This window comes from Cupressus sempervirens, chromosome 10 (assembly GCF_028749045.1).
Source record: "Cupressus sempervirens isolate cs-2001-9-10 chromosome 10, ASM2874904v1, whole genome shotgun sequence".
NCBI lineage: Eukaryota > Viridiplantae > Streptophyta > Pinopsida > Cupressales > Cupressaceae > Cupressus > Cupressus sempervirens.
Window position 1 is genome coordinate 179,134,626 of NC_143127.1, and position 24,906 is coordinate 179,159,531.

The window sequence follows — 24,906 nt, forward strand, 5'->3', positions numbered from 1 at the left end:
GAGAAAACATTTTTCAATAATTAAAATGAATTAGATGGTTTCATTTCTACTATTTTTAAATTTCAATATTTTATTGCATAATTTATCACATTTTGAAATTAATTTATAAACTATTAAATATTCATCAAAGCTAATTTTTTCATATTGCTAATTGCATGTAATTACTTTTGTCATGTTAGTATTAATACGCCATGAATGTAGCCTCTTGTGAGCATAATGCAACTAATAGAAACTTCTCTAAAGTAACCACACTAAAATCATTCATAGTAAGGGACGACTCTCTAATCCCCAAGTTGCATCAATGCCTAACTTTTGTATTGGTGCATCATAGTGGGTAGATATTTGTTTCCTTTTTAAAAAACCACTTATTAGAGACCACCTTTGAAAGACCATAAATAATAATTCATAATTTTAGAAATAGTCGATGTCCCTCTACAATGTAAACTTAAACCTCCACAAAAGAACATTTCAATATTTCAATAAATTAGACTCAACCCCATTACCATAAAACCTATTTTAAATCAATATAAAAATATATTTATTCACATATATAAAATAAGTATAAAACCTTAATGCTGCCCAGTTTGAAAATATCATATGATAATATATATTAAAGTTACACTCTCAATATAATCTAGCAAATTGCACATTACCTTTATAACACGTTTATACCACAGTTAAATATAAGTCGAAGAAATCTGACGGTGGGGGACCGACATCAAACGACAAGAGACGAATTCTACAACAGAATTTGCATGGCAATTGGATTCCATTCCTTATTACTTAAATTAATAAAACAATGAATTAATACCCAATAAAATAAATATGATTTCAATTTCCCTGCATCAAGTGTGATCTCATGGTCTCTTGAATCTGTTTCGTTTAACTTCTCCTGCTCTAAAGGCCTGCGTAAGCTTTGAACACCGACTAAATCCAGTCGTTTTAATGTGGCTGTACAATTTAACGTATTTTATTGTCATATAGCTCAAAGCTTCAGTCCAGCTCTTGGGAAGTAACTCTGAAAGACACCCCACCAGAAACTATAACCATTTTTTTGTCTATATAAAGGCTTGAGCTTTAGAATGAATGATATAGTGGAAGAAGAAGATTGGATTTTTACAGTGTGGGAGTCAGAATTTTAGTAAAAGCATGAGAAATTCAAGTGTGGGATTGGAAGATGTGTTTATGAGCAGTAGCAGTCGATCACAGAGACAGAGAATTGATGATGACGAAGAAGCTCTTCGTTGGGCAGCTCTTGAGAAGCTCCCCACTTATGATAGGCTGAGAACTGCTATTATGCGGAGTTTTGTTGAGGAAAATGATGGAAAGCTTCACAAGGAAGTAGATGTTCGTAAGCTTGACTTCACTGAAAGAAAGATGTTCATTGAACGCCTCTTCAAAGTTGCAGAGGAAGACAATGAAAAGTTTCTGCGAAAGCTTAGAGCTCGAATTGACAGGTGAGAATATTTTTCAATTATTGGATGAAGGAGAGAAAGGAAAAGGAAAAGGAAAAAGGAAAAAAATCTTACATTCATTGTTTGCCTGTTTGGGTTGCTAAAAATTTGAAGAGTTTGGAGAGTTTTCTTGAATTATGCTGTCAAGAGAAGGTTTAGAATGTGAGAGTTTGGCAATTTGTCTTTCTGATTTATTATATCCAAATATAAATTTGTTTCTGAATTTGATTGTGTGTATTTTTAGCATCGATGTTTCCGATCACATTCTGTGATTCATCATCGGGAAGAGAGTGCAAGAATTGTAATAGAAAGGTTTTTCCAGATTAATTAGCATCATCACTTCTTTCTTTTACAATTCTTGCTCTCTCTCTTTCTGATAATAGACCATGGAGGTCATCCGAAAAGTTGATGCTAAAAGTACACACAATAGAATCTAAGAAGGAACTTATATTTACTAGTAGATTGTGAAAATCTGATAATGTTAGTTATCATATCCAATTATGGGTGGTTTTTGTATCTTGTGCAGAGTTGGCATCAAGCTTCCAACAGTAGAAGTGCGGTTTGAGAATTTAACAGTGGATGCAGAGTGTTATGTAGGTGGTAGAGCTCTGCCTACATTATGGAACTCTGCCAGAAACTCTGTAGAATCCTTTCTAGACATATTTGGCCTCTCACCCACCAAGAAACAAAACCTTACAATTCTCAAGAATGGAAGTGGAATCCTCAAGCCATCTCGGTAATGGGGTGTTAAGATTCACTTTAAGTATTAGTTTGAGTCTAACTTATTTTCAGTGCAGTGGTTTTTAAGCCCATCTATAGTTTTCATATGTTATTATGGGGTCTTTAATAAAATGTAATGTGATAAATGCTTGAAACTGCCGTGTTAATGTCACATCTTCATGTGTTTCTTCTGAAAGGATGACTCTGTTGTTGGGTCCCCCTGCCTCTGGGAAGACAACATTGTTGCTAGCTTTGGCTGGGAAATTAGACTCCAGCTTGAAGGTCAAAGCTTGATGCTATCTTTTTATTGCATCTTATGCTGTTTCAAAATCAGAGTAAAAAGGTTTTTAGTTAACCAGATTTCAATGATCAGGTGAAGGGCGAAATCACTTACAATGGCCATAAGCTGGATAAGTTTGTACCTCAAAAAACATCTTCTTACATAAGCCAGAACGACTTACATGTAGGAGAGATGACTGTTAGAGAAACAATAGATTTCTCTGCTAGGTGCCAAGGTGTTGGCCATAGATATGGTGACTGCTATAAACCTTCATTTCTTTTATCATGATGGTTTAAATTTTTACCTATAAGCTCGTGTACTACAATCATGAAGCATATGAATTGCATGTTGAATTACTTGTTTGCTGGCGTGTCTCAATGCAGAGCTGCTTTCAGAGCTTGCTAGAAGGGAGAAACAAGCTGGAATCTTCCCAGAGGCTGAAGTTGACCTTTTCATGAAAGTAAGCTTCGATATGCTGGAAAAGCTTCGCATATTCTAAAGTATTACCACGAACAATTGGGAATTTTAATCAATATTGTAGATTGTTCTATGCAGGCAACAGCAATGGAAGGTGTTGAGAGCAGCCTTCAGACGGACTACACTCTCAAGGTAAATACACTCACAGAGAAATTAAAGTTCTAGTGCAAAAATTTAGAAATCAGGGACTCATGGACTTTAAATCCTTGTGCCTAAGCAGATTTTGGGTTTAGATATTTGTGGAGACACAATTGTTGGTAACGACATGATGAGAGGAATCTCTGGTGGACAAAAGAAGCGTGTTACAACAGGTATAGCTAAAATACTTTCAGCTCCAAACCAAAAGTGATGTTTACAAACTAGAGCTAATATATGATCACCGATTACGATGAATGACTATGTTTTGAACTAAATTGTATGTGCAGGGGAGATGATCGTTGGACCTACAAATACTCTATTCATGGACGAAATCTCTACAGGACTAGACAGTTCTACAACATATCAGATAGTCAAATGCCTGCAACAGTTTACCCATCTAATGGATGCCACGATTCTTATGTCTCTGCTGCAGCCTGCACCAGAAACATTCGACCTCTTCGATGATATTATACTCCTTTCGGAGAACCATGTTGTCTACCATGGACCTCAAGAAAATGTTCTTGAATTTTTTGAAACTTGTGGATTTAAATGTCCGGAGAGAAAGAGCACAACAGATTTCTTACAGGAGGTACTAAGAATTTGAAAATATTACGTCTGTCCTATTATAACCATGACTTTTACTATCAAAGTATCTTGTACCATTGTTTTCTCACAAATATCTATTGTTGCAGGTCACATCAAAGAAGGACCAAGAACAATACTGGGCAGATAGGAGTCGACCTTATCACTATGTAACTGTGAAGGAATTTGTATGTAGATTTAAGCAATTTCATGCATTTCTGAGGTTGCAAAACGAGTTGTCAGTCCCATACGACAAGAACGGTAGCCACAAAGCAGCTTTGGTCTTTAGTAAAAACTGTGTACCAAAAAGGGAGATCTTCAAAGCCTGTTTTGATAAAGAATGGCTACTGATCAAGCGGAATTCCTTTGTTCACATTTTCAAGATTATTCAGGTGCATTTTTTACGACCTATACTCCATAAGATATTTAGATAGAGATATAATTGTCTCAAAATTTTAAAATTACAGTAATATCATCACTACAAGGATAACATATATCTAATGAAAGTTATTTTTTTGAACAGATTATGGTTATAGCGTTCATTGGAGCAACTGTATTCTTTAGGACTGAAATGCATCATAAAACTCGTACTGATGCAAATATGTACCTTGGAGCACTTTTTTTTAGTCTCATTACCAACATGTTTAATGGGTTTGCAGAATTAGCAATGACAATTGCCAGGCTTCCAGTGTTCTTCAAGCAGAGGGATCTTTTATTGTACCCTGCATGGGCCTTCACTCTTCCTACCTTCTTATTGAAAATTCCAACTTCATTGCTGGAAGCTGGCATTTGGGTTGTAATGACTTACTATACTATAGGGTTTGCCCCTGAAGCTGGCAGGTACTAGTAATAAATCATCTTAGTGAGTAAGTTTTCACAATCTATAAGAATTTTTTGGTTTATGCTTCTGGAATCTATCATGTAAAGATTTTTTTCCATCAATGTTTGGGAACACACTTGTTATCCATCATTACAAAGAATAAAAGAAAGAAATCAAAAGGAGAAAATGATGGATCATGGAGTGTGATCCAAAACATTGATAAAAAAAATAAAAAATATTTACACAATCGATTCCAGAAGCATGAACAGAAAAATAAATCATCTGCTATCACGAATGCCTTAAGAACCCTGATCATCTTAAGGGGTATTCTTTTTCTTTCAGCTAACGTAAATTCATCCTCACCACAGGTTTTTTCGACAATTCGTTCTAATCTTCCTAGTTCATCAAATGGCATCATCCCTGTTCCGCCTTATAGCAGGAATATGCAGGACAATGATAATAGCTAATACCGGAGGGTCTCTGTCTCTTCTCATAATGATAATGCTTGGAGGATTTATTCTCCCAAGAGGTTTGCAGTCTCATCCTTTCTATCTTCCAGACATTCAAAATAATGCATTCATAAGAGACTAGATTGAGAAAATCTCGTCAATAGTAATATACGTTGAGATTAACAGCACGATGGATTTCCAATGCAGAGAACATTCCAAATTGGTGGATATGGGGCTACTGGTGTTCACCTTTGATGTATGCAGAGAATGCCATCACTGTTAATGAGTTGCTTGCTCCAAGATGGAAAATTGTAAGTTCTCCACCTTTTTCATGTATTAAGATCTCCCTGTTGTTGGATAGAATCATAAAACAACTGTTTGTAGCATATTATTCCTGAATGAAATATTGAACTAAAATGGATGCGGATGATAAAATCATAACTTTCCTTGATGTGAATTTGAAGCAACAAGGATTTTTTCCCATTCTTGCCCCAAAATGACTCGTTTCCTGAAATGCCTCTCTTTCAGAGCACAGAAAATGCCACAAATTTGGGTGTGGCAGCAATGGAGAGCCGTAGCATCTACTCAAGGGGATATTGGTATTGGCTAGGACTTGCTGCTTTATTAGGATTTTCGGTGCTCTTCAATGTGCTTTTCACCTTTGCTCTGGCATATCTAAATCGTGAGTTATTTCGATAATTTGCATCTCCTTTCCCTTTGGATTGATGTTTTATTATACATCGTTTTCTATATGAAATTATAGGGGATTTTTTTTTCTGTAGCTCTTGGTAAACCTCAAGCTGTAATCTCCAAGGAAGCTCTAGCCAACTTGCAATCCCAAGAGAATGGTACAGAGCAGGAATTCAATGTATCAAGATCGCAAAACCGGCCTCAAGTACAACCATCGTCTTCTTCAGATGGCAATAACACTTGTAAGGGATCTTTTAAACTACTCTTGTGCAGATACTTTTCTTGTTTGAACAGAGAGGATTTGAGTAGATTACTTTTCTGATTGCTTACCAAACTATGATCTAATGCTTACTGTTTGGATATGCAGTTGAAATGCAGGTCAGACGAATGAGCAGCCGATCAAGTAGTCTACAAAGCAATGACGAATCATTACTGGAGACTGCAAAAGGAGTTACTCCAAAACGAGGAATGATTCTACCATTTCAACCGCTAGCCATGTCTTTTGAAGATGTCAAATACTTTGTTGACATGCCTCCAGTACGCAAAATAAACCAAGTCTTAACTTATTTCATGATTCAGTGACATGGTTTGTTTTAGTTTGAAGGATTTAGCTGACGAGCTTTAACTTTGATTGCAGGAGATGAAAGAACAGGGAGTGACTGAAGATAGGCTTCAATTGCTTCAAGATGTTACAGGGGCATTTAGGCCCGGTGTTCTTACAGCATTGATGGGAGTCAGTGGCGCTGGTAAGACAACTTTCATGGATGTCTTAGCTGGAAGGAAAACGGGAGGATATATTGAGGGAGATATTCGAATCTCTGGATTTCCCAAGAAACATGAAACTTTTGCTCGAATTTCTGGTTACTGTGAGCAAAGTGATATACATTCTCCACAAGTCACTGTTCGGGAATCGTTAATATTTTCAGCATTTCTACGTCTTGCAAAAGATGTTGACAAAGAAACCAAAATCGTAATGTCCACAACTATGCATTTGTTTTTTCAACGAGGCCCTTTATATTGTTGAGATGGTGTAAGCCTAAGGTGTCATGCTACTAAATGAGCATATTCCAATTTGCAGGCATTTGTTGATGAGGTAATGGAGCTTGTAGAGCTGGACAACTTAAGGGATGCATTGGTAGGCCTACCTGGTGTCACTGGATTGTCAACTGAACAAAGAAAAAGGTTAACAATTGCTGTAGAGCTTGTTGCAAATCCCTCTATAATCTTCATGGATGAACCCACATCTGGACTAGATGCAAGAGCAGCTGCAATAGTTATGCGAACTGTCCGCAATACTGTTGATACTGGAAGGACTGTTGTCTGCACCATTCATCAGCCTAGCATTGACATCTTTGAAGCATTTGATGAGGTGAGAAACATGTAAATTGAGACCATCTTATAATGTTGTATTCAGTGATTGATGCTGATTTCAAGCTGTGATGACTTCAGCTACTTTTGATGAAAAGAGGAGGACAAATCATTTACTATGGACCATTGGGCCCCAATTCTCACAAGGTTGTCGAATACTTCGAGGTAAGGATTTGTAGATAAGGTGTTATAAATTTACAACAGGAAAGGCAGTCTTTTTGTTAAACTTGCACAATTGTGAACTGCAGGCCATTCCAGGAGTGATACAGATCAAGGATAAATATAACCCTGCTACATGGATGCTAGAGGCTAGCTCTGCTTCTGTTGAAGTTCGTCTGGGAATAGACTTTGCAGAGCTTTACAGAAACTCATCCCTCTATAAGTAAGTTCGTTAAAGTTTAGCTTGAAGACCATTATGCAGTTTAAAGGCCAAACCAAGCTACATTCAAATACATAAAAGACAACACAAAAGTACATCAAAATTTTGACATTGAGTCATTTTTTCCATATACAGGAGAAATAAAGCACTAGTGAAAGAGCTTAATACTCCACCTCCACAAACAAAAGAACTTCACTTTCCAACCCAATATTCTCAGTCGTTCTTTGGACAATTCAAGTCTTGCTTGTGGAAGCAATGGTGGATTTACTGGCGTAGCCCTGATTATAACAGCGTGAGATACTTCTTCACACTCGTTTGTGCTTTACTCTTCGGTACAATCTTTTGGAAGGTTGGCACAGAACGGTGTGTACTCCAATTCAAGACATTTACTTTGCAAACATTTGAACTAAATAGAGTACAGAATCGTCATATGACTTCTTGTGGCTCTACTGAACATCCATTTGAGCTTGTGATTATCTTATTATCTAACAAACAGATTTGTTTGACATCAGGAGCAACAATACTGATCTATTTATTGTTACGGGTGCCTTATATGGAGCTGTAATTTTCTTAGGAGTCAATAACTGTTCAACAGTGCAGCCTGTAGTTTCAGTGGAGAGAAGTGTGTTCTACAGAGAAAGGGCTGCAGGAATGTACTCTGCACTGCCCTATGCTCTCGGTCAGGTTAGTTCCCTTTCTTGAGCTGCCATTTTTGTTCTATGAATCAAGCTGTCTACTCACATACAAAGCACAGAATAGGTCTACATCCAATTTCATTTGGCATCCGTGCAAAAATATTGATAGAATATTGTCAAAAATATTAGAGATAAAAGCAACAAATGCTGTAACAATTATTGAAATACTGTCCCCTACTGGATCTGATACATCACGATGCCAGTGCTAAAGCTAAACAAATATATGTTAACAGATGATTTATAACGAAGATTGACTCTCTTTTTCTCTTTGCATTATAGGTTGTGATTGAGCTTCCATACGCACTGGGCCAGACAATTATGTACAGTTTTATTGTTTACAGTATGGTCAGCTTCGAGTGGACAACCAAGAAGTTTGCTTGGTTCTTCTTCATAAACTACACGACCTTCCTGTACTTCACCTACTATGGCATGATGGCGGTTGCAGTCACTCCAGACCAGCAAGTGGCCGCAATTGTAGCTTCAGCATTTTACGCCCTCTTCAATCTTTTCTCAGGATTTTTTATTCCTAAACCGGTATGCAATCCTCTTCCTCAACTCATTTCATTAAAGAATTTATTATCATCATCCACCAAAAGAACATTGAAATTCCAAAATGTTGCAGGAATTTCTATTTCTAACGGGCATTAAAATTGATGCAGAAAATTCCCAAGTGGTGGATATGGTACTACTGGATATGCCCTGTTTCATGGACTGTATATGGTCTAATTGCTTCACAGTATGGAGATGTCACAGACAATTTGGAAGTGATTGGTGAAGGGTTCAAACCACTAAATCAGTTTGTGGAGGATTACTTTGGATACAAGCATGATTTCTTACCTACAGTTGCTGCAATGCTCGTTGGATTCGCTGTGTTCTTTGCATTTACTTTTGCCTACTGCATTAAGGTACTGAATTTCCAGCAGAGGTAAAAGCAGAGGAGTTGAAACACACAGATTTTGCTTCTCTACCATTTGGGTTAGACCAGCTGAAATTTGGAATTTCAGAGAAAAGCTTATTATAAACCTGGCTAATGTTAAAACCCTTTGAGTTGAGAAAGGGTAGAGGTAGATTATATTTGATGTTCAGTTCAGCACACTTTTTAAGATATTGAAGTTCAAGAATTTCCTTCTGATATGTGAGGCAGAAGCGGCTTCCTCAACAAGTCTCCCCCTCTTCTATCCTGCAGTAAATGATTTTTTAATATTTTTGTTGTATTTTAATATTGAAACAAAGCAGATTACAATCAAGAGTGGCTTCTCTTATTTGGGTTTTCAGTTTTAAATCTTATTAAATGAAAATAATTTATTTTTGTTTTAAATGATTAGCACTCTAATTTCAAGAGATACAAATTTATAGGTAAGATCGTATTCTAGAGAGTACAATTTTATATGGGTAGAGGATATATTCATATAATTTCTACTATACTATGTATATTATGTATTATGTATAAGATAGTAATTTTTTAGTATATAATTTGAAATATAATTGTCATTTTAGATTGATGATTTACTTTTAAGTTATTTTCAATTGGATTGTAGAAATCTGATTAATTTGATTTATCTTAGAATTATTATTTTTCTTCATGAATTTTGTACTAAATATTTGATATAAATGCAATGGTTATGCCAATTTTATGAAGAATAACATTGTATGCCTACACTTGTTTGTATGCTTTTGAGGAGATGTATTTTAAGCTCTTGGACTAATATGCTATCTATCATTCTTGAATTTTTGTATCAACCATTAAGAGAATTTAGTACTTGTGTCATTTATTCTATGGTCCATCTTATGTGGGTAATCATTCTTTATTTAATCTATGGTCCATCTATATGCTTTCCTAGTTGCGATCGATTTAGGACTTTCACAAAATTAGATTTTAAGCACATTTACATAATACAAGTTTGATTATCTTATGTATCCAGCCATGAAAACCAACATATTGCATATTTTTCCATCTATTTTTGGGCACTAATGTTTAAATCTAGTTCTCCTTTGCATGTTTTCTCCTAAAAGACTATACTTAAATTGCAAACTTACTTGAAAGTCAAGGTCTCAAATAACTCTAACAATTATCCCATGTCATCTCATAAGTTTACATGGAAATTTATGATCTCGTGTTTAATCTAAAAGAGAACATAACAAAATCATTAAGTGTAACATATAGATAAACATATCCACATCACTTGAACAAAGCTACTTACCCTAACCCTCTTTTTCAATTTTGAAAAGTATATATTTTTTACTCATGATTATTCTAAAATAATTTGATTGATGGTGTAGTTACATTTATTTACCCTAGATTTAATTAAATCTTTATGTCTTATTTTCATTTGGTAGAGTTTAATTGATCTTGTACATTGATCTTCCACAAGTTTAACCTTTAGAATATGGTTTTCAAATTTCTACATCTATTTTTTAATTATTATTTTAAAATCATATGTGAACTTTATTTCCAGCTTCAACGTACTTTTAGTTAACTACATCAATTTTTTGCATTTTTTGTTGTTCCTATTTTTATTTAATATATTGTTCATAATAAATTTCATTTCTCAATTTCTTTTCCCATGATTTAGGAATACATCAGTTCAACATTTTATTTATTCACATTGTTGGTGTAAATAAGTAATTACTTATTACACTTCACTTAAGTTTACTTAGGTCAATGCATTATTTTATTATTTCTTAGGTAACACTTAGGAGTTTGTGTACTCTATGAGTTTTCATGTTGACAACACAAAAGTAAGCAACTCTAACTGAGCACATGGTGTCTACAACACTAGAGTTTGCATAATTGACTGAGTTATCATGTAGACAACATAGTTATTCACACTCCTATTATAGCACATGGTGTCTACAACATTATTTTGTGTGCTACACCTTTGTAGGCTTATCCTCTCATCATCGCACTTACTCCTGTGCTTAATGGAGGATAACTCACACCTGGTGGATATGTGCCTGGTTGTATGACTTATCATGTTGCTGATTCCTAGGCATTCTAGAAGTATTCTAGAGGCCTTTATATACAGGCACTCCTAGTGTACTTACACATTGAATTGAATACATATCGATAGTCTGATCATACTCTTTTGGTCTACAGTTGTGCTTGTGCTTGAGTTCCTTGATCTTGGGTGAATTTTTCCCTAAGGAAAATTCTTACATGGTATTAGAGCTAAGGGAGATTCTCTTCACATAACCGTTCGAGATCATCTTTTTGCTTCAGCACCTGAACCCAGATCCAGAGTATCGTAGTCATCGGGAGTGTCTAGAGCCAGAACGGACCTTACCATTGCATCTGGAACGTTGATTTGGTGAAAATTGACTATAAATTTGCCTATACTAGGCTAAAGTCAATTTTGAGGCCATTTTTTTTGCAAACTAGCACCCGAAGGCTGAATTTGCAATTTTGGTATGATTGTTATTTAGATCTGCAATTTTATTTTTAGATCGAATCTATTTTTTCTCTGCAATTTCGTTTGGTATTTCGAGGAAAATTTCAAAATTTTTTTTGCCCTTCGAGCCTGTAGAGAAATTTTTTTTGTACAGACATCAAGCAGTAACACCTTGGCCCTGCAAGGAATATTTTGTATTGGACAACAATTTTGTATTGGACAACAACATATTCCATTTTCTTACTCATGGGCTTCATCATTTTTTCGATTTGGTGAGCCTCACCAACCGAGCACAATAACTCGATGGACACACAACCATCCACCGTTCAACACAAAAAAATTTGGTGGTCTCATATTTGTTTAAAGCACCATGACTTTGGGCTTTTAAACAATTGCAAATTCTATCCCACAACGAATATGGGATAAACCCACGCCGCAAAAAAGGCTCTAGCGACGTCCTGTCTTCCCGACGAAAGCCTTCCTCATTAGTGTTTGATCACTTTTCGTGTTTTAAAACTCCAGTCTTTCACAACGAATTTCTGGCTGTCATTGTTTTAATTGACAACCTGATAAAGCCCTCTTTAGTCACTGTTTTAGACTTCCCCTATTCTTCAAAGAGTTTCCTAGCAATGAAAAAAGTCTAGGCTGTGATTGTGATATCTCTCTTGGCAACAAGAGTCATACCTTTCCCAGCGATGGTAGAGAATCCAATTTCGGCATCATTGTTTCATATCAGCCGCCCATGCTTCAATAGTCTCTGGCATCAAAAAGTTTCCTCCCATGACTATTTATTTTCCCGCTTGCGCTTTCAATTTGTTTGGCACCTTGCACAATCAACTGCTACGTGGAAAGAATCAACAGCCCCCATGCAGCTCCACTCAGCAAAAGCCATGTGAGTACAACCGTTGTCGGCCACCTCAGGACCTTGTTGCACACCACGTTTGACAGCCACATTAGCAAGCCATACAGGACTTTCGTACATGTAGTCACTTTTTTTTCTTCGTATAGCACCGTACTACTGATGTCATCATCCTTATAGGACATGTCAGTCATGACATCATCCAGGGGTCTGAGTATGCTGACGTCATCATTTTAATGGCCTAAATTTGACAATTATCTGACCGTAATTCCCAAGCACTTTTGAACTACTACAATGACCATTTGACCTCAGATTTAACTTCACAGTTTCCTACCTAGACCCCTCTCCAGATGTAGTTTTGATTTGACAATCTGACTTTGGGAGGCCATATCTTAGTCATTCAGACTCCAAATCAAGTGCGATTTTTTTTGGATTCTGGGTAGAATTTCTTGAGCTTCTTAGTGGTGCTATTTTTTTCTAGTTTTGGTCCACAGATTTCTTAGAAATTGCATTTTTTGATGACTGCACCTATCTAATCTTACATTTTGCAGCTTGAAACACTCCATACGAGCTCATTTGGACTCGAAAATAGGTTTTTTTTTTTTTTTTTTTTTGAAAGTGCATAATTTTTTGTCTACTCTCCAGATATTCAATCAGATTATAGGGTTGTGTGGAAAAAAAATCACTTTCAGACTTAGGGCCTTTTCTGCATTGTAATGCTTTGATTACTTTTCAAAATTGTTGTACATCTGAGCTATAGTGCTTAGTGACAAATTTGAGCCTCAAAAGGCAGTTGTAAATAAAAAAATTAGAATCCCACTTTGTACATTTTGACAAGTGGCCTATTGTCACACACTACATATAAAGTGCCAAAAGCATCTTTTTTTCGGGGGGGGGGGGGGGGGGGGTGTGTGTGGGGGGGGGGGGGTTGTGTATTTTGTTTTTTGTGTCTCTCTCTTGTGCTCTTTTCATTTTTTGCATCATGGGTTCACCTAAAGGTCCACTTCTAACTTCACACAATTATTCTACATGGAAAGATATTGTATGGAGTAGATTAATGGAAAAAGGTCTAAATCTTTATGTTGTTGGTACAATTCCCAAACCCATTGATGCTACAACATTCTTTGATTGGCAAATTAAAGGCCAATAGGCTTTAGGAATTATCATGAGTTGTGGACATAGAGATCTCTTCTTCCACATTTCCAGTTTCAAAGAAGCCAAACCTGCTTGGGACAAACTTGAAGCATTGTATGGTAAGGTGGATGAGGAAAAGGGATTCCAGATTGAGGATGATCTACTTCTATTGGATCCTAAGAATTTTGACACAATTCAAGATTATATCAACAAAGCCAATGAGTTTAGAGCACTAAATAAAGATTATGGTAATCCCATGAAGGATGATAGGTTGATTCATCACATCTTGAAGAGGCTATCTTCAGAGTATGTTTCTTTTGTTTTGAGTGATAACACTCACAAGTTGACCATGGGAAGTGCTTTCCAAAAGCCTACTTTTGATGCATTTGCAGAAATGTTGATTTGTGAACAAACCAAGTTGATAGATATGGGACTTCTCACATCATCAAAAACCAAAGCATTGGTGGCTAGTGATGAGAACCAATCAAGTCAAAGTGGAAAAAGTTCTAACAACAACAAGAAAAAAGAAATGGAAGCAAAAATCACAATCAGAGAGAAGGCACATAATTCCTCAAACTTGTACATGTTTTTCTTTCTTTATGAGAAGACTTTTCTTTATGTATTCATGAGCTTAAAATTAGTAATAACTCTTTTATTCCATTATGACAAGCCAAATTTCTCCAATGGTTTCATTAGTCCTCGTGCTTCTCATAATAATCTTCTTGTGCCAATTTCATGCAATCACTTAAATTTTAGTTTGTGCGATTGAGAGGATGTTAGAGGAAAGTCAAGTAGATAAAAAATCAAAATTAAAGCATGCACACCTTCAATATCTAGCAAAGTGACCAACCTCATGTGTAATGTAGCAAACAAGGGTGTGTAATGAGGATGACTACGTAGGATCTTTGCACTTCAAATGAAGGTGTGTAATGGGGACAACTACAAAGAACACTAATATATGGTGCACCAATGATGTATGACATTCTCAGCATACACATAGTCTACTAGTATCTTTGTGGCAACATTCCCTCATAGCTTGATGGTATGTCGCAACTAGAAGTCAAGTCTAATACGTACAATGTTAGATGTCATGCAATATAATTCCAAGAGACAATCATATGGTACTCAATTGCAAGTTGATGAATGAACTGAATGACATCAATGTCCTATGATGTTGAGATGAATGGTTGTGTAGTGCCGAGTTCATACTGTGCAGGGGCTTTGGGACAAGCAACTTTCATATGCACCAAGCCACGTAAATTGGAACTTTTCCTTTAGAATTAGGATATCACAACAAAGATACAACAAGGAAATAAGAGATGTAGGTGCCAGTGCCAAAGTTCTTATCTTCAGTTCTTATAGGTTTTGGAAAGATTTAAGTAAAGTGTTCATATTAGTTAAATTTTTTATATTAAATATTATAGATTAAAAATAATTTCACCATATTTCATCTTTCTTGTAGCTTTAACTATTAACATATACTTTTTCGAGGCATGATCATTATGTGATGTTTTTAGCTTTATATTTAATAATATAATAGATAAAGAAATCAGTTATCAGATTACTCTACAAATCAAAATACTAGTTAAACTTTTTTACCATCAACATTTTGAATCACACTACATGATCCATCATTAGGATGAAAGAGAGCAAGAGTGTTGGAATATTCAAATATGGAAAGAGTACTTATGAGGGGGGGGGGAGTGTGAATCATAAGTATCACACTTTAACCAATAAAACTTTTAACTGTAAGTAAATTGCATGCATGTAAATACATCAAACAAATATGAAACTAAACACATGCATCAACAACTCATAACACTGGAATTTGATAACACAGAAACCCTCCAGGAATAAGAAGGTAAAACTGGGGTGGGGATGGTACCCACAAAAATTACTGCAGCAATATTGTTCAACCACTTCTGATGGTCTGCCCTGTTAAAGGCCTGCCCTGTTAAAGGCTTTACACTATATCAATAGTGACCTGGTTAAAGGCTTTACAAACACTTAACATGAAGTGTCACCCTGTTAAAGGATTTTAATCACCTAATTAAAGGATCTACAAAATAGCTGTTAAGCTAACCTATCACCATAGGATTTTCATTCTAATACAATTGCTAGAAAGTATTAGGTATAATGAACCTGATAGATTACAATCCTTGATTGCTGAATGCAGGCACCTTTTCCGCTTTCTCTGATCTTGATCCTTTTGTGATCTGATAACCCTCGCTTCTGAAAATAGATTTTCTTGTGCACCCCTGTATGTCCACTCATATATTTACAATGAAATTTCATCTTCCTTATAAAGACTTCAAAGACTTAGGGTTAGATATGGATCTATGATTCACATTGAATCTCAATTTCCCGCTCAATACTTAGTCTTTTATTGATAGGTTGCATGCCTTTATCATTTTTCTTACTGGCTACATGTAGATTGCATAAGAAAGATAAAAGATTCGATCTCATCATTAAATCCTTTGAGATTTTCCTTATGTCGGCTGCAAAAACTATTTGCATCATAGTTTGTGCAATTACAAACTCTTATGTTGATATTCTGAGTTACTCGGCTCCTGAAGCATTGCTGATGCTCGGCACATGTTGTTTCCTGGATAGTTCGGCACCTAAACAAAACTGTATCACTCGGCACCTACTGTTACTCGACACTTATTGTTACTCGACACTTACTGTTACTCAACACTTATTATTACTTGACACTTACTATTACTTGGCACTTACTATTACTCGGCACTTACTACACTCGACACTTACTACACTCGGCACTTACTGTTACTCGGCACTTACTATTACTCGACACTTACTAAGTGGAAAAATGGTTAAGTGTATTGACACTCAGTTGTCAAATTTATTCTTTAAGCTAACAATCTCCCCCTTTGACATGAGTGGCAAAAACACTTAACTAAGATCCTTATGACTCCTTATTAATTGATCCTGTTTCTGCATTCTGACTGATCAAAATTTGCTATCACAAAATTTGCTCCCAAAATTTGCTATCTCCCTACTATCTCCCCCTTTTATCATACTTATCATTTCATATCATTTCATTCCTATACTTAACTCCCCCATACTTAATCTCTTCTTATCACGCCCCCATACTTATTCTCCCCTTTTTTGAAACTTATGTCAAGGGTTTTACAAGGTAATGCCATACTTGGCCAAAAATGTACTATTTACTTCAAGGAGTACCTTCAGAGCTGAATCCCAATTTGCTAGTGCAACATCCAATGTCTTATGCTGGATGGCAATCTCTGCTGCTAGGTGTACAAGTCCATCAGATGAAGAAAGATTGGGGTCTTTCTTGAGGACTGTCTCTGCATTTATTTGCTCCTTGTGAAGTAATTCTAAATGAGGAGTTATTGATGATTGAATTTGCATCAATTTTTCTTTTGTGGTTGCCTCCTCTGTAACTAAGACAACTAACTCTCTTTGTGTGTGAAGCAATTGGGCAAAATGCTTCTCACTCTGAGCTGGATTTGTGGGGAGTTGCATGCTAGAAATCTTTAGATTGTTTTCCAAGCTCAGTATTTTCTGGCTAGTGTCCTGTGTGAATGTGGAAAAATCACACAACTTGTTGTATAGGGAAAAGATGTTTCCTAGTACTGTTTTAACTATTTTAATTTTCTTTGCTAGCTCTTCTTGTGACAGTGCTATATCACTGGATATTTTACTATTTACCTTGCCTTGGAACTTCCTTTCTGACCATTCGAGCAATCTAGCATTTGTTTCCTGGTCTTCACTAGTCACCTGGTCAACTATATCAGATAGTTGCTCTATAATTGGTCTTGACTCATTTGGAGACTGTAAGCAGAAAGCTTCTATGAATATGTCTTTGATTTCATTCAATGTAAGCTTATGCTTGTGTTCTTTTCTTAGTGCTTCTTGTCTCCTTCTTCTGTCCAAATGCACTCTGAATTTCATTGATCTTTTCTTCAGTAAGAGTGCTAGATTCATAATATGGGATCTTTATTTCTTCATCAAGTTCGGGAACTCCATAGTGAAGTTTCCTGACTGCCTTTGATGAGCTCGAGCCTGGTGTCCTGATTTGTAGCTGTAACCCATCTGTGCTCGGTTGCTGAAGAGTCTGTGTTGGAGTACTTGATTTTGGTAATGCAACCAGTGTTTGTATTGCAGTCTCCTCCTTCTTCTTTGTCTCATCTTTTTCTTCAGCTTGAGTATCCCTTTTATGATCACTAGGTGGGGTTGAACTTGTTGGTTGTTCAGATGTTTCTTTTATTTCCCCTGCTGCTGTACTCAGCATTTGAAGTGTATAAGTGACTACACTTGGTGGAGATGGTGGTGGAAGAAATAGAATACCGGTAGTTTGTATGGTCAAAGGTGGCATTTGTGCTTTTACCTTGACTGTCTTTGTTTTAACTTCTGGATTCTGTAATTCATCAACACTGACCAATATAGGATTTGCACTTAATTTTGCTGCAAGTGATGATTGGTCAAGGATTTCTAAATCCTTTGTAGTTAATGGATTGATGTTTGGATTTGAAGTGTCTGTAACATCTTTTATTTTTTATAGTATCTGTAGGTGTGATTGTGGCATGAGGAGGACTAGGAGGAGATACCTATGTGTCTTGCATAGTTCGATCTTGTGGCTCAGTTGTATCTTTCTCTTCCTCTTTCTCCTCTGTATGTGCCTTTTCTTCCTTTTCTTCTTCGTTTTTGTTCTCCACTTGTTCCTTCTCTTTTTCTTTGGTTCCTGACACCTTCTTTTCCCTTGTCTTGGCACTTGCCTCTGCCTTATATTCTTCATTATACACATCTTCTATTTTCTTGTAAACTATTTTCCACAATCTTGTGGATTTTGTAACTACCTCTTCAATTTTATTCTGTAATATGCTGAATGCTCTATGCTTGGGAGTGAATATATTATTATGCCTTTTTACTGCATTTTTTACTTGATGTTTAGTCAAATCAGGCAACAATCTAGCTAATGTTGACTCCCTTATCTCCTTTTCCATTTGTAAACAAGAATGCCATTTATCCTCTACAATTTTATACAATTCTTTTGTCATAGATTCATCTAATTCTAGAGGTGTGTGCTTATATTCAGCCATCATAGCATACACAAATTCCTCTAATTTATTTTTCTCTTCTTTGGTGAGCTTAGAAAAATTCAGGTTCTTTAAACCTTTCAAATCATCACTCCTAATTTTTGAACATAATTTATCAACAATAGTCTGGGGTTTGTGTCTTACCACTTGAAATTGACTGTTGCCCTCTGACTCTGTCTTCTCTTCATCTATTTCAGGCTGGGGAATAAATTTTCTTTTCTTAGACTCGGCAGTAGTCTTCTTTGAGTCTTTCTTCTTTCCTTTTGCCTCCTCTTGGGATTTTTGTGCACCTTACCCATAGAAGGGAATTCTTTCGTCAGATAGAAAATAATGCATATCAAAATTGATCCAAATTTGCATTGAGCTCCCTTGCTCTTCCTTATAGCTCCCAGATTTTCATTAATCTGTTGAAACATGAGCTCCACTAAATCATAAGTGTGATCCTTTTTTATTATCTTGTATGCAACATCAATTGCTATACAAGGTACACTGTTTAACCTGCTTGATTGATAGAATTTGTGTGAAATGATTCTCACAGCAAAATCTAGTAGGGGATCTGTGACTGTGTTGATAGTCATTCCTCTATTATTCCATTTAGCACCTGTATTTTTCTCTATTACTTCCCTTTTGTCACTTCGCAGGGTCTTTGGTCGATCTAGGGTTGGAATACCAGTAACCCTATGAATAGTTTTCTTGGTGAATTTTACTGGCCCTGACTCTAACCAAAAAGCTCCATCATGTATTCTGCTCAAAACTATCTGTACCCATTTAGTTTTGAAAATAATCAAAAATTCTAGGGTTTTGGTTAATCCTTTTCTTTCTATTATTGAGAACTCATTTTTCAGTCTTTTGTTCTCACATAGTTTGTCATATGCATTATAGATTTCTAAATCTCCTATGGCTTCAATTTTGTAGTTATAACATCTGCGAACATTTTGGACCATAACAACTTTATTCGGAATAACTGATAATGCACCTGCAGGATCATTCTTGTATGCTACTTCTGGAATGGGCTTAAATTCAGGTTGTTTAACTCCATTGCTGACCAACTGTATCTCATGACTCTCTCTACCCTTAGTGGTTCCTGATCTAGATGCCATTGTTTTCCAAACTAGGGTTTACGGTTTAAACAAGTTTATAAGTTCTACGTAGCTCGACACTTAAGTAAAATACCTCAAATCGATGAAACTTGTCCTGAATCACTGTTGAAATCTTCACAAATGGATTTTGAGCTGATCTTGATCTTCTCTGCTCTTTTTGACTTTGCTTCTCATTTGAATGGTGGGAAAATGATCGAAAATCAAATTTATGTACCCTTCAAAATAGAGTAATTAATGCTTAGTACGCTGCCAACTATTTACTCGGCACCTGAAGGGTTTCAATCATGACTTGGTACCCATTGTGTTTCACTTTGCTCGGCTCCTATTGATATTTCATAGCTCGGCATCATCTATCAACTCGGTCACTGTTAGCAACTCGGCACCTGAAGACAACTTTGACAGATCTTGCAAAGTTTTCAATTTTGACTTAGCATCTTTGTTTATGCTGATTTCTTCTTTACAGTTCTTCTATGTCTTGGGACTGATTTATGATGTAACTTGGTTTATCAATCCCATACACTTATTCTTTCTTAATTTGATGAAGTGTGATCACTTGACCTATTAGGTGAAGTGATCTCTGCACTTGATGTGCTACACTCATCTTTCTTCTTCCATGTCTTATTCATTTCACTTCTGATATGTCCAACATCTATCTTTGCCTTTCCATTGCTAAACTCAGAACTTGATGCCTTTGACCTTGTTGGGCAATTCCTGCTGACATGACCAGTTTTTAAGCAACTGAAACATGTAGTTTGACTCAACCATCTTTTGTAGTTCCCTCTAAAATGTGTTCTTATGCAGTTCTGTGGTATATGTCCATATTCTTGACAATAGTGACAACTGTACCTGGTGTTGTAATCCCAAAACTCATGGTTTGATGTCTTTGCTGGTTGATTTAATGTCCACATAGGCTTTGATCTACATTCAAAAGCTCTATACCCATACTTTTTGCAATTATAACAATGTCCATCAAATCTTGATGTCTTAGTAGTTTTAGTTCTACATTCATATGCTTGATGACCTTGCTTCTTGCATCTATGACAATGGTTTATACTTTTAGGTTTGTCATGCTGATGGGCATTCTTGCTTCTACATACATTAGATGTATGTCCTTTCTTTCCACATAAATGACATGTAGGTTTAGCATCTTTACCTTTATCACTTCTTTGTTTTGCACTCTTTGATGATTCTCCAACTTTAGTGTTGTTGTATCCAAGTCCTGATGTATCATGGGTTGATCTTGGGGATTTCAGTAATTGCTCAAAATATTTGATGGCTTCACTTGACTTGTTGAGATTCTCTGCCACCTCTCTTTCTCTATTCAATTCATTCTGCATTTGTTCATTTTGCATCTTCAAAGTAGAGATCTCAATATCTTTCCCATTGAGTTCATGATGAAGGTTCATCATTTGAGCAAGTGTATCCATCTGTATGTTTGAGATCCTTGTCAGTTCAGTACATTTTTCTTCAAGTTTGTTTGCAAGATTTCTTTTGTCATTTTCCATCATAACCTTATCATCAACTGCTCTTTTCTTTTCTTCAATGATTTCACATATCATTATGGCCTGTGATTCATGTTCCATCTTGAGAGATCTTATCTCCTCTGTTTGAGCTTTGTTTTTCTCCATCAATTCTGCTATTGCTGCATCAAACTCTTTAGTGTCTCCATTGGAAAATATGTTGGTGGTATTAATCTCTTTGTAGTTTATCTCATTTTTGGCTATGGCTAGATCTTTCCTTTTTTTTAATGAATGTCTCAACTTGTTTCTAAATTCCTCCAAGCTATGCAGAGCAAGTTGCACATCTATCACCTAATTTTCAATGATCTTTCCAAGTCTAAAAGCTTCCATCTTTAGATCTTTTCCTCCAAGCTATTAGGCTTTTCCTTGTGAGAACTTGGATTAGCTCTGATACCAATTGTTGGAATATTCAAATATGGAAAGAGTACTTATGAGAGGGGGGGGGGGGTGGTGAATCATAAGTATCACACTTTAACCAATAAAACTTTTAACCGTAAGTAAATTGCATGCATGTAAATACATCAAACAAATATGAAACTAAACACATGCATCAACAACTCATAACACTGGAATTTGATAACCCAAAAACCCTCTAGGAATAAGAAGGTAAAACTGGGGTGGGGATGGTACCCACAAAAATTACTACAACAATATTGTTCAACCACTTCTGATGGTCTACCCTGTTAAAGGCTTTACACTGTATTAATAGTGACCTGGTTAAAGGCTTTACAAACACTTAACATGAAGTGTCACCCTGTTAAAGGATTTTAATCACCTAATTAAAGGATCTACAAAATAGCTGTTAAGCTAACCTATCACCATAGAATTTTCATTCTAATACAATTGCTAGAAAGTATTAGGTATAATGAACTTGATAGATTACAATCCTTGATTGCTGAATGCAAGCACCTTTTTCTCTTTCTCTGATCTTGATCCTTTTTTGATTTGATAACCCTCGCTTCTGAAAATAGATTTTCTTGTGCACCCCTGTATGTCCACTCATATATTTACAATGAAATTTTGTCTTCCTTATAAAGACTTCAAAGACTTAGGGTTAGATATGGATCTATGATTCACATTGAATCTCAATTTTCCGCTCAATACTTAGTCTTTTACTAATTGGTTGCATGCCTTTATCATTTTTCTTATTGGCTGCATGTAGATTGCATAGGAAAGATAAAAGATTCAATCTCATCATTAGATCCTTTAGATTTTCCTTATGTTGGCTGCAAAAATTGTTTGCATCATAGTTTGTGCAATTACAAACTCTTATGCTGATATTCTGAGTTACTCGGCTCCTGAAGCATTGCTGATGCTCAGCACATGTTGTTTCCTAGATAGCTCGGCACCTAAACAAAATTGTATCACTCGGCACCTACTGTTACTCGACACTTACTGTTACTCGGCACTTATTGTTACTCGGCACTTACTGTTACTTGGCACTTACTGTTACTCGGCACTTACTGTTACTTGACACTTATTGTTACTCGGCACTTACTATTACTCGACACTTACTATTACTTGGCACTTACTACACTCGACACTTACTGTTACTCGACACTTACTATTACTCGACACTTACTAAGTGGAAAAATGGTTAAGTGTATTGACACTCAGTTGTCAAATTTATTCTTTAAGCTAACAAAGAGATGAAAAACAAAATGAGTCAAAGATGGGATGGACTGCATCTCTTTTTCTCTTTCCTTCATGGGAGGGAATTTTGTTTTAAATCCAAACATCCAGAAATGTTCAAGATTAATCTTATGAAAAAGCTTGCAAATTTGAATTTTCTCGAAAGATACAGGGACTCCTAGTTGAATCCCTTTGTCCTTGGTCCCTTTATCTTTTGATTCAGTCCCATCTACAACTCACATGTGCACAATCATGTGGCATCATACCCTCACTTCTCTTCTCATTTGCGTCTAAGCCCTTGCAACTCTCTTCTTCTATTTTTGTCATTCATAGAGGTTCTATTTGACATCATATTTTTAAATTGTTGGGATTTAATTTGTGCATTGGGTTTCTTTGCAATTTGTTTATACTTTGACAAATGTCTAAATTGAATGGGTTTCTTTGCAATTTGTTTATAATTTGTTTACATGCACCTTAATAGTGTGTCATCCTGCATTACCTTCACTATGGAGTTAGAGCTGAATGGGTGCCTACCATTTCTTGATGTGTTACTCTCAAAGAAATTGGATGGCTCCCTAGGTCATCAAGTGTTCTGCAAAGCAACCCACACTAACTTGTATCTCCATTCTTCTTCCCATCACCACCCTCACCAAAAAGTAGGGGTGCTCAAAACCCTGGCCCTCAGGGCCTTTTGCATTTGTGACAATGGCAACATCGACCAAGAGTTATCCCACCTTCATCAAATCTTCAAGCTCAATGGGTATTCCAACCATAGCATATCCAAAACCTTTAAGCAAGCTAATTTGTTTCACTCCACCTTGAGACCTCCCCCTTTCTAGCTTGAAACTACCCCCATCGCTATCCTTCCTTTCATTGAAGGCATCTCACATAAAATTTCCAAAATCCTTCTCAAAAAAGGAGTTTGTTGTGCCTTCAAAGCCCTTTCCACTATCAGTAATCACTTGCCCCTACTTAAAGACTCTAGAAACACCTTTTCTGTATCTAGGGTCTACAAAGTTTTATGTTCTTGTGGGGCACCTTACCTTGGTGAAATAGGTAGATCATTTACCACAAGAATTAGGGAGCATAGTGCCGACATCAAGCATGATAGGTTGTATAAATCTGCCTTAGCCGAGCATTCATCCTCCACCAAACATCGCATTTTTTTGGAAAACACTCATATCCTTGTGAAGGATGATAACTATTATAAGAGAAAGATGAAGGAGGCGGTCGAAATATTTAATCACCCTTCAAACCTCAATCATGATGAAGGTTGGGCCCTTAGCCTTGAGTGGCACCCACTCTTATCCTCCATTAAGAGACCCCACCAACCCCCTAGTTGATTTCATTTTCCTTTCCTTCTCATGTCTTTAGTTTTCTCCCATCTCTGTATCTTTTGTCTCTTTCATTCTTGTCCTCTTGCTCCCTTTTCCTCCCCCCAACCCTCTCTCTCTCTCTCTCTCTCTCTCTCTCTCTCTCTCTCTCTCTCTCTCTCTCTCTCTCTCTCTCTCTCTCTCGGCTTTTCCCATTTTCTTCCCCTTATTTTCCTCTTGCCTTTCCTCTGCATGCTTCTTCTTGATCTCTTGGGTCCCTTCCTTTTGACCTTGCCCCTCCCCCCCCGCTCTATTTTATTTTTAATTTTTATTTTTAGCTCTTCTTTTATTTTCATCCTTTTGCTCCTTCTCTCCCCCATGGTTTCCTTCTTGTTAACCTTATTTCGGAGCCTCTTGTTATCTTTTGCTCCATTTATTTGTTTGCATGCACACACACATGTGGGTTTGTGTTTGGTTGTTTGTAGATACACACTCACACACACTTATATATATATATATATATATATATATATATACTTTTTTTATGTTTGTATGTATATATATCCATTTGTATGTATGTATGTATGTATATATATATTTTTTCATAGTAACATATATACTCGCTTATATTCTTTTTCATAATTATATATATATAATGATATATATGCAAGTATATATATATATATACATATATATATATATACATGTAGATATATACATATACATATACACATACACATACACATACATACATACACATACATATACACATATATATAGGTCCTATATATATATATATATATATATATATATATATATATATATA

The 24,906-nt window shown here is 36.0% G+C and overlaps 1 protein-coding gene across 8 annotated transcripts; it reads left to right on the forward strand.

The window, feature by feature from the left end:
• The first annotated feature begins 227 nt into the window (after positions 1-227).
• On the forward strand, positions 228-9,231 carry LOC149533224 (ABC transporter G family member 36-like). Of its 8 annotated transcripts, XM_089806507.1 has the most exons (24): positions 228-242; positions 1,135-1,457; positions 1,981-2,190; positions 2,372-2,456; positions 2,548-2,707; positions 2,838-2,914; positions 3,010-3,063; positions 3,152-3,242; positions 3,357-3,658; positions 3,762-4,043; positions 4,175-4,491; positions 4,840-5,000; positions 5,128-5,235; positions 5,456-5,602; positions 5,703-5,852; positions 5,978-6,147; positions 6,248-6,580; positions 6,689-6,979; positions 7,060-7,143; positions 7,227-7,360; positions 7,493-7,720; positions 7,870-8,041; positions 8,332-8,586; positions 8,712-9,231. In XM_089806507.1, the coding sequence occupies exons 2-24, from the start codon at positions 1,150-1,152 to the stop codon at positions 8,979-8,981; spliced, it is 4,389 nt and encodes a 1,462-aa protein (XP_089662633.1). In that variant the 5' UTR covers positions 228-242; positions 1,135-1,149; the 3' UTR covers positions 8,982-9,231. The 8 variants fall into 8 exon arrangements, with proteins under 8 accessions (XP_089662633.1, XP_089662632.1, XP_089662630.1 ...); XM_089806506.1 differs by lacking the exon at positions 228-242 and having other exon boundaries at positions 5,128-5,231; positions 5,449-5,602; XM_089806504.1 differs by lacking the exon at positions 228-242 and having other exon boundaries at positions 1,150-1,457; positions 5,128-5,269; positions 5,493-5,602; positions 5,703-5,722; positions 5,989-6,147.
• Positions 9,232-24,906: the final 15,675 nt, after the last annotated feature.